Here is a 10979-nt window from a genome sequence, read left to right as displayed (position 1 = left end):
GACTCCAGTGCTGGCTCCTGATGCATGTTACATCAGAACAGTAACTAAGGTGATAACATTTAACTGTGGTTAGTGCTAAAAATGATTTGTTGTCTTAACCCTGGATAAGATGTATTGGCTTGTTCGATTTGGAAGATTTCTAGGCTGCTGCTAAGTCAAAGTGCCCAAGATTTTTTGGGTTAAGCTCAGCCGGCAAAATTTGCATATACAGATGCACCAGGCAGTAAGCCCATTCTGTCACCTTAAAGTAGCTAAAGCAGCCGTGAAACTGTCTCAACCACGGTTTGCTCAGTGCAGGTGTTCTATTTAACCATGGTTCATGTAGACCATCATTTGCAAATCCATTCCAAATGACAGGTTCACATGCTGGTTAATAACCAATCTGTAACTCTAGTTTAGGTTTTTTTAATATAATGTGGTTTAACTGTAAGTCAAGGGAAAATAAACCATGGTTACGCATTATCTACTGGGCCTAATGCTAGCCTTCAAGATGCAATCACTTCTCCTTTCAAGCAGTACTTTCAATAATGTTTGTCTTTGTGCTCTAAGATGTTATAACACTGTAGCTAATGCATTTTTTTCGTTCCTATTTTACCTGGGAAAGCACGTTAGCTTTTTGCTTCCATTTATTATAGAGGATAAGATCTAGCAGACCCCCTCTTAAGAAAGGCTTCCATTGTTCCAGTGCTGTTGCTGCCACCAGTCGGGCTCCTTTATAGCCTCGAGCAGATTCTCTTCATAATATTCCGAGAACACAGACATTTCATTTATCTTCTTGGAAGATACTGAAGATTATTCTCATATTTTCACAATACTACTGAGAGAAAAAACATCCTGTTCACTGGTTTTGGCATAAATACATTTCATAACTGTTCAGCAAAGTATCTACACACTCTTCTATCACGTATTAATCTCACCAAGGGCTGTTGCGCACATTTTCAAATCCAGGTCTGCCAGTAGCCTCATTCAAATGCCATAGCCAGCATAGCGTAGTGGCTAGAGTGTTGGACGAGGACCCGGAAGACCCAAGTTCAGATCCCTACTCAGCCATGAAACTCACTGGGCGACTCGGGGCCAGTCACGTATCTCTCAGCCTAACTTATCTCACAAGGTTGTTGCGAGGATAAAAATAACCATGTTAAAATAATAATAAAATAATAATAAAAAATAACCATGATAAAAATAACCATGAGCTCTCAGAGGAAGAGCAGGATATAAGTGTAAGAATAAATAAGCCAGGATTGAATCCTCCTGCCTCAGGCGCATGCTTCCCCCTCGGGCAGGGAGAAGTGGTAGCAAGCATGAGATGTCCCTTTTGCTAAGCAGGGTCTGACCTGGTTTGCATTTGAATGGGCGACTACAAGGGAGCGCTGCCTGCCATAATATATTCTCCTTAGGGGATGGGGCCATAGCTCAGTGGTAGAGCCTCTGCCTCACATGCATAAGGTCCCAGGCTCAATCCTTGGCAGCATCTCCAGGTAGGGCAGGAAGAGACCCCTGCCTGAAACCCTGGAGAGCCACTGCCAGTCAGTGTAGACAATACTGAGCTATATGAAACAACAGTCTAACCCGGTATAAGGCAGCTTCCTATGTTCCTTTTTGAGGTCTGGTTTAGAACACCAGGATCTGCCATTACATCCAAACCAGATGATCCTGGATTATTCTACACAAAGTCTGCAAATAAACCAGCTCCTGGTGTTTAAAGATTGGAGCATAGGAAGCGGCCATATACTACTGAGTCAGACCCTTGGTCCATCTAGCTCAGTATTGTCTGCACAGACTGGCAGTGGCTTCTCCAAGGTTGCAGGCAGGAGTCTCTCTCAGCCGTATCTTGGAGATGCTGCCAGGGAGGGAACTTGGAACCTCCTAGATGCTCTTCCCAGGGCGGCTCCATCCCCTGAAGGGAATATCTTGCAGTGCTCACATTTCTAGTCTCCCATTCATATGTAACCAGGGTGGACCCTGCTTAGCTAAGGGGACAAGTCATGCTTGATGCCACAAGACCAGCTCTGCTCTCCAAGAGCCACTTGTTTAAAAAAGAACAAACCAACAAAATAAGCCAACCACAGTGTTTTCGTGGTTATAACGTGGCACAGAGTCAACCACATGGCTACCATGGCCCAGGACTCCAGGGCAGCCCATCTAGCTCAGAACTGTCTACAGCAGAGGTAGGCAAACTCAGTTCTCCAGCTGTTGCTGAACTACAACTCCCATCATCCCCAGCCACAATTGATTATGGCCCAATAAGGAGTGGAAGTTCAACAACAGCTGGAGAGCCAGGGTTGCCTATTCCTGGTCTACCCTGTCTGGAACTGGGCAAAGAGGCACCTTTTCAATGTGGTGATTCTCTTGTATTTAGCAGCAGGAGAGTAACTGGACCTATCCAGCCCCAGCACAGCATCCCTCCAGTGGCTGTTGCAAGTGTCTATCTTGTGTTTCTTTTTAGATTGTGAGCCCTTTGGGGACAGGGAGCCCTCTTTATTTATTTATTTATTTATTATTTATTTATTTATCTATGTAAACCTCTTTGGAAACATTTGTTGGGAAGTGGTATATAAATATTTCTGGTAGTTGTTGGAAGCAGCTCCACAGGGTATATATCCCAGAAATATCCCAATTAACTGAAGATGCCAGGGATTGAACCTGGAACCATCTACGTGCAAATCAGATGCTCTAGCCATGAGCGACAGCCCCTCCTCATAATCACAACTGACCAGTGTGTTAGTACTATAGGAAAGATCTTCCAGTGTAATACATAAACAGCCAAAAATCCATTGTACAGATGCATTATGGAAATAAATAATACATTTTATTGATAAATTCTATTTTGCTGAAACACAGAATAACCAAACATCCTTGCCTCCAAGGAGAATATCATTTTCATACTTAGACAGGAAAGATTAGGCTGGACTGAATAGTAAGGTGGCAGCATTTCTCCAATAAATGCAGCTGGTCTAGAAACTATTTCTGAACAAGTTGATCTTGGGCACCATTGCTTGAGGGTATGTGCTACTGAAGGATTGCAGCAGAACGTCTTCCTAAATAAAGTACACATAAGATCCTTGGAGTCATTTCAGGATGGGACCACTGCAATCCATAAGAGCTGAAAATGTTCAACAGCTACCCCTAAGCTATCCCACACAACCAACTGCAACAGGCAACCCAACCCTCAGTGCGTGGCAAGTGTAAGGAGATCCGCTCTAGCCAGCGCGAAGCAGGAGGCTCTGGGTCAGTCACAATCTCTGCAGCAAGATAGCTATGTATACTTCTTGTGAAACGAACCTGGAGCACAAACTTGGATTTTCAAGGGCAACTCACCCGAGTGTCCCTAATTTCTCTTGAAAAGTATTCGCATTCTAATCTGTTTTTAAAGACAATATATACTACAGCACTATATTTTATGACCTACGAGAAGATCGGTATTTCTTCTTCTTCATTACAGCTTCTCGTGCTTTGCTTCCAATTTCTCTTCTATGAGGTCTTTAAATCCCAGTCTTTCCAGTGGTTCTTTAGCCATCAGTTGCCTAAATAAAAACATTCAGGAAGTATTAAAACTGGGAAGCGGCATGATTAGCAATGTCATGTTCTACTACTGAACAATTTTGTGCCCCTTAAAACAAAAACTAAGAACACACCATCCACATCTTACCCAGCACTGAGTGGGGGCCACAATTTCACAAACGTGTAGAGAAGTTCCTGGACACGGTGACTCACATCCAGTCTAAGAACACCCTGGTGCAACATAGTGCTAAAAAGATCACAGAACTGTGCTACATGGGGATGCTTCATTAGTCAGGCTGTCGACCAGTATTTTTAATTAGGTGGGCTATCGATGCATACTCTGAACTGATGTTTGGGATCGGTGGCGGATTGGATGAGGGTGAATAAACTGAATGAATTCATTACAGTCAGTGACCAGCAATCGGTGAATAAACTGAGATTAAATGCAGACAACACAAAGTACCTTTGGTCAGATTGTTGAGCATAGACCTGATCTAGATGGGGTTGCACTCCACTTGACGGATCAGCGCTTAGGGGTGCTCCTGGGTGCCAAGGTGGCAGCTGCAGCCACGGTGTCTTTGCCGGGTTTCAGATGGTATGCCCAGTTGTACAAGCATGCATTGCCCCCTTTGCTAAGCAGGGTTTGCATTTGAATAGGAGACTATCTCTGAGCATTGTTAGATATGGGGCCACTCTGGGAAGAGCACCTGCATGCTTCCCTGCAGAAGGTTCCAAGTTCCCTCTCTGGTAGCATCTCCAAGAGAGGGCTGAGAGAGATTCCTGCCTGCAGCCTTGGAGAAGCCGCTGCCAGTCTATGAAGACAAATACTGAGCTAAATAGACCAAGGGTCTGACTCGGTAGAAGGCAGCTTCCTATGTCCCTATGTTCAATTCAGGCAGGCCTGGCCATAGCTATCCATGCTTTGCTAATATCAAGGTTGGATTACTGTAATGTGCACCATATGGAGCTGCCCACGAACACTGTTCAGAAACATAAGTTTGGGGTGGTATAAAAAATATGTAAAATAAATAATAAATAATTAATAAATAAATAACGTCAACTGGTGCAGAATGCAGCTGCCAGACTGGGCTAGTGACAAAAGCTGTGACCATGACTAGCCTCACATTTCACCTACTGCACTGGTTTTCGGTTTTCAGGGAGTTTTTAACTGAAGGGGACATTCAACGCTATGGCTCACTACTTCCTGTCTGAAGTGGCCCACTCCATACTGCAGCCTCATTTTGCTTAGGAGGAGAGCTCGTCTTGCGGCACTGAACATGAGTCATCCCCTTTGCTAAGCAGAGTCGACCCTGGTTTGCATTTGGAGGAGTGACTACATGTGAGCACTCTCTGCGGTAAGATATCCCCCTTAGGGAATGGGGCCATAACACAGTGGAAGAGCATCTGCTTTGCATGCAGAAGGTGCCAGGTTCAATCCCTGGCAGTATCTCCAGGTAGGCAATATGGAACTAGATCAGGGTTAGAACATAGGAAGCTGCCATATACTAAGTCAGACCATAGGTCCATCTAGCTCAGTGTTGTCTACACAGACTGGCAGCGGCTTCTCCAAACTGCAGGCAGGAATCTCTCTCAGTCCTATCTTGGAGATGCTGCCAGAGAGGGGACTTGGAACCTAGATGCTCTTCCCAGAGCAGTTCCATCCCGAGGGGAATATCTTACATTGCTCACACATCAAGTCTCCAATTCATATGCAACCAGGGTGGACCCTGCTTAGCTAAGGGGACAAGTCATGCTTGCTACAAGAAGATAATAGGACCCTGCTTAGCTAAGCTGAGCGTCTAAAGTTCAGAAACTGTACTCAAGCTCTACAGGTTACAAAGCCAATTCCTGTTATTTCCATACTGCCACATAGGAACCCAACCAAAAAAAAATTCACTCAGAGTGTTGACCAAAGCCAACGCTATGTGTGGGAAGACCAGCGACCTTTTCAGAAAGGATCAGCTCTGGGTTTTCTGAAGGATAGCCGCTGGTTGCCAGCAAAAATGTGCTACCACGCCCTTGTGATTTCACAGATAAACAAGTCTGTGGAGCTAAAGACCCACCTACGGAGGCGCTGACATCCAGAGTAAGCTGATCTGGCACCAGCAGAACAAGAGCAAACATCCATTAGCTTAAGTGAATTTTTGCACGGAAGGAATGCACTTGCCTCTCCATTCTGCATTCTAAGTATTCCTTTGATTCCTGCCTGCACAAGGTGTTCTCGAAGCTATTCTCCCGCAGACACTTCATGTATTTTTCTTTGAAAGCTTTACATTCACCTGTGAAAGAAGGTACATTTGTGGAGAAAGAAAGAAAAAACACAGAGAATTAACAATGGAACAAAACAACTGCTCAGCTTTGGTTCATGAGAAGGACGCATCCAGTGGGGGAACATCTCAGTCTCTCAGGACATTCTGCATCAGATCTTAAAGTCGCTATATTCCATTTCAGATGGAGACTCAAATTTAAAGCTGCTGAATTGGAATTAATTACTACTACAAATATTTACACATTGTTTTTCAACAAAAGCACTCAAAGCACTTTACATAGGGAAAAAATGAATAATAAATAAGACGGCTTCCTGTCCCAAAAGGACAGGAATCTAGTAGACACCAGTGACAGACACTGGAAGGCTGCTGTACTGGGGTTGGACAGGGGCAGTTGCTCTCCCCCTGCTAAGTGTAAGGAAGCCACCACTTTTTAAAAGTGCCCCTTTGCTCAGGTAGCAGACGTTACCCAGTCTGACACTGTGGAAAAGAGATGAAGGCTGAGTTAGCATGCAACACCAAGCCATTGCTTGGCAGTTCCAGACTCAACATAGTATCCACATTTTCCATAAGAGCTTGTCGGATCAGACTAAAGGTGCATCTAGGCCAGCATTCATGTTCCCACGGTGGCCAGCCAGATATCTCTCAGAAGCCCACAAGCATACACAAAGGTAATTGCCTTCTCTCACTTTTGCTGTCACTCCCTCCTCCTCTCAGGCACTCAGATTCCCAGTTTGAACAGGATTTGCAGTGTACAAACCAGTCTGCTGGGTATGGATGCAACAGCAAATCATGGTTTCTGCAAACAAGGAAGTTGGAGCACAGCATAGAAAGGAAGGCTCAAGCCTTCAGCACAAATGGGCAAACTCGGGTTTGCTATTATGTTCGAACTGAATGGCTAGTAATAGTCCCCTTTTAGATTTATAAATTTTTATAAATTATAAAAATTTTATAAATTTTTACATTTCTATACCACCCCATACAAAAAACTCCCTGTTCACAATCTAAAAACCATTAGAACATTGATGCAATCAGATGAAGTCTAACTCCTGGACCTGGACCAAAATGTCCAGGCTCTGGAATACAGGGAGCCTGGGGTCAAAGCAGACTTTCCAGGACAAAGCGCTGCATATCCTGGGTGTCTCCATGGAGAGGACCCTCTAGATCAACAGCAGACACACACTTACACACCAAGCTTGAAGCACAGCCACCTAAATATTATATATATATATATATATATAAAATATTAAGTGTTAATGTTCATTAATTTTAAGTTGCTTTGCAAGACTGTCCAGGCTGCAGAAGGGGCACAGTAATATAACAAGCAACAACATATTAGATACTTAGCAACAGATACACTTTATTATTCAATAATAAAAACTTTGTTGTATGGTGAGGTATATAAATGTAATAAATAAATAAAGTAGAAGGTCGAGGATAGTGCCTCTGAGTATGTGCAGAGCGCAAAAAACCACAACCATGGGCTATGCTTCGCTAGAGGCACATTCCTCGACATGTCTATGGTGAAATCTCTATTTACTTTATAACGGAAGTGGAAACACCCCTTCACTTTCGAACCGGAAGTGGCCCCGCTGCTGTCGTCGTTTTAGCTCGAGAACCGGCCGCGCGCACGCGCACTGAGGCGACGCAGGAAGGAGAGCGACCCGAAATGGGTCCCTTCGAGGCCCGCTCACCAAAATGATCCAGAGGGAAGGAGCCCTTGTCCGGCGGCTTCGGCTTGAAGCTTTTACTCCCGAAGTTCATAGCCGTGGACATGATAACGACGACGACGCAGCCGCGGCAACCGCTGGGGCCAAAATTCGCTCCACTTCCGGATCCGAGCGTCACTCACGGCAGGCTGAGGCGTCGAGCGCCGAATCAGGCCGGAAGCAACGAGAGCGGAGTTAGTCGAGCAGGGGCGGAGCCACGTGGGTATCCCCTCCCGCAGTCTGCTCCCTCCTCTTTCTCTGCAGCCTGGTTGGTTCTGCCCTTCGTGTGAATTCATGGTCTTCACTCCACCTGCTGGAGGACACCTTTGATTGTTAGACGAAAGGTGGCAGATTAGGAAAGAAAGGCGCGCCTTTGTTCTACACAAATCCGAAAAGAGTCTTGTGGTGCCTTAAACATTACACGGTTTATGCAAAGCTGGCACTGGCAGGGCTGTGGCAGTGGGAAGAACCTGCCAGTAGTATTTCACCCAGAGGTGCGCTTAGGTAATTGTGCAGCCTGGACCTAAAAGCCTTTGCAGGGCCCCCCCTCCTGCTGCAATTTAAGCATCAGACCCCTACACACACATACACCGTGACACACACGTGGGGTATATTTATGCAAATAGGCATTAGCAGAAACATTTCAACATGCAACTTAACATATTCCCATCCCACATTTTTTCTTTCCCCACTCCCCCCTCGGTCTCTAAAGCACCAGCACAGGTCACAATCACACTCGGCTGCCCAGTGCAGTGCAGGCCAGCAGCAACCACACCACCCAGAACAGACAAAAAAGGGGGGTGTGTGGAGGCCCTGGACTCAGAGGTGCACCTAGGTGATTTTGGAACCTGGACCTAAAGGCTTTTGGACACACACACACACACACACACACACACAGTATTTTAAATACATTTTTAATGCCACCACACCACCCAGAACAGACTAAAAAGGATTTGGGGGCTCCCATTGTTGCATCCACCACTACAGCGTACACCTGTGCGTTTTCCTTGTCTGTGCACCCATCTTTTGTTGCCTAGAGCCTCCATAGAGGGAGAAAGCTCTCAGAACTGGGAACTGGACAAGGGTGCTCTTGCAGAAGGGTGTCACAGTCACTGGGGGAGACACTTTGGGAAGCAGCAGTCTGCAGGAAACATCTTTGGCGGCAGGAGGAGGAATGGGGGACATTTGATCGGGGTCTGGGTTCTAGAGGAGCCTGAACTTTTCTCATTATCAGTCACTTTTTATATCCTCTACAAATATTTATATACAGCTTTTCAACCAAAGTTCCCAAAACGGTTTACATAGATAGATAGATAGATAGATAGACAGACATATCGGCTCCCTGTCCCAAAAGGGCTCACCATCTAAAAAGGAAACCTAAGACAGACACCAGCAACAGCCACTGGAGGGATGCTGTGCTGGGGCTGGAGAGGGCCAGTTGCTCTCCCCCTGATCAATAAAGAGAATCACCACTTTTTAAAAGGTGCCTCTCTGCTCAGTTAGCAGGGGTCATCTAACACAGGGGTCATCTAACATAATACAGCTTCAAATCCCCATTCAGGCATGAAGCTCACAGCATGGCTCTGGGTCTGTCACACCTCTCTCAGTCTAACCTACCTCACAGGGTTGTTGTGGAGCTAAACATAACCATGCACACTGCTCTGGGCTCCTTGGAGGAAAGCAGGATACAAATGTAAGTATGTAAATGTACAACTGCTGCAGGACTTTAATTTCTGAGCTGCACCAGTGTTCTTTTGGAATGGTACATTTTTATATCTGGTAAGGTTGCAGATGTTAAGAAGCCCTGCAGTAGGGTATGGGGGGCACCAAAAGGTTATGCCAAAGGCGTCACAAAAAAGGAAGGTTTTGAGAAAGGATTTGAAGGAGGTCTTTCTGGGAGGTGATTCCAGGCCTAAGAGAAAGGGTGGAGTCATCTGAGCCAAGAGACCGGGGGGGGGGGGTGAGCTAAGCACACATAGGATTTTGAAAGCAAAGGTGAGAAACTAGTGCAAGATTTGGGAGACGGGAGCAGACAATAAACCACTGTACAGATTTAAGGTGGGGCGTCATATATAAATATCACCTGTTCACTCAATTTAAGCTGGTCTTTGGTCACGGTTTGTGCTTCGGATTGCCTTTCCCACTACAGCACTTGAAACTGTAAATGGAGAAATACACCCAGTTAAGTTACATAACCACAAACTTATTCAGCTTGAAATATGAGGTCTTCATGATGCCGACCCTGTGACCGTGAACAATGGATTTTCCTGGGCTTGCGAACCATTGATGGTACTTTTCAATAGGATCTCAGTGTTATCATTTGCCATAAACACAACTTAAGTTGCTTCAAAAGCCACCCATGGGGACAGGCTCAAGACAAGAGAAACAAAGTTTGGTCTTCATCAGTGCTACTTCAGAATCTGAAAATCAGAGTTCCTTGAGACTAGGTTGTATTAGAACATACGCACAGCCCTGCTGGATCAGACCCAAGGACTATCTAGTCAAGCATCCTGTTTCACACAGTGGCCCACCAGATGCCTCGGAGAAACCCATAGACAAGAGGTGAGGGCATGCCCTCTCTCCTGCTGTTGTTCCCCTGCAACTGAGATTGGGAGGCATCTTGCCTCCAAATCTAGTGATAGCCTATAGCCACCAGATTAGTAGCCACTGATAGACCTATTCTCCACGAATTTGTCTAGGCCCCTTTTAAAGTCATCCTACCTAGTGGCCTTCACCACATCCCATGGCAGAGAGTTCCATAGATTAATTATGTGCTGTGTGAAAAAGTATTTCCTTTTGTCAGTCCTAAAATTCCCGATCTTCAGTTTCATGGGATGACCCCGTTCCAGTGTTGAAAGAGAGGGAGAAAAATTTATATCTCTGTCCACTCTTTCTACTCTATGCATAATTTTATACATCTCTATCATGTCCCCCCATAATCACCTCTTTTCCAAACTGAAAAGCCCCAGATGCCTTGCCTCGTAAGGAAGGTGCTCCAGGCTCCTGATCATCTTGGTTGCCCTCTTCTGCACCTTTTCCAGTCCTACAACGTCCTCCTTAAGATACAGTGACCAGAACTGCACACAGTACCATAGATTTGTATAAGGACACAATAATATTAGCATTTTTATTTTCAACCCCCTTCCTAACGAATACTGGTTTTGCAAAGCAACTTAAGAAATGTGCTGTTTAGTTTAATTCTGTTGACTGGGCTTTTTGTTAGGTCGGGCATGGAAAGGTCCCTTATTCCAGAAGGAGCCTCCATTTCAGTATCTTAATTTTAAAACTAACAAGCCTGGGCTTAATTGGATACCCTTGGGGAAAATAAGTCGCCAGACATCTTAGGTGAGGTTATTGAGTTCTAACGCAATCCATGCAATTATAGGGAACTGTAGAAGATCACCCAGCCAGTCCCTAAACAAGATTACAACCAGTTGTGTTCCACTGCAGGGATGCTATGATGTGAATAGCCAGTTGTGATTTCTCCCTCTGTTTCTATGCA

At 45.2% G+C, this 10979-nt stretch overlaps 1 protein-coding gene across 3 annotated transcripts; it reads right to left on the bottom strand.

Annotated features, from left to right (window-relative positions):
- Positions 1-608: 608 nt before the first annotated feature.
- Positions 609-7747, bottom strand: LOC128336681 (cytochrome c oxidase assembly protein COX19). 3 transcript variants are annotated; one of them, XM_053276691.1, is made up of 4 exons: positions 7463-7747; positions 5669-5780; positions 3410-3524; positions 609-817 (listed from the first exon to the last, which is right to left on the bottom strand). In XM_053276691.1, the coding sequence occupies exons 1-3, from the start codon at positions 7542-7544 to the stop codon at positions 3437-3439; spliced, it is 282 nt and encodes a 93-aa protein (XP_053132666.1). In that variant the 5' UTR covers positions 7545-7747; the 3' UTR covers positions 609-817; positions 3410-3436. The 3 variants fall into 3 exon arrangements, with proteins under 3 accessions (XP_053132666.1, XP_053132667.1, XP_053132665.1); XM_053276692.1 differs by having other exon boundaries at positions 609-814; XM_053276690.1 differs by lacking the exon at positions 609-817 and having other exon boundaries at positions 2788-3524; positions 7463-7740.
- Positions 7748-10979: the final 3232 nt, after the last annotated feature.

The sequence above is a fragment of the Hemicordylus capensis genome, chromosome 13 (assembly GCF_027244095.1).
Source record: "Hemicordylus capensis ecotype Gifberg chromosome 13, rHemCap1.1.pri, whole genome shotgun sequence".
In the NCBI taxonomy this organism is placed as follows: domain Eukaryota; kingdom Metazoa; phylum Chordata; class Lepidosauria; order Squamata; family Cordylidae; genus Hemicordylus; species Hemicordylus capensis.
Note: the sequence above shows the minus strand (reverse complement) of the source record. Positions and strands in the feature narration are given on the sequence as shown.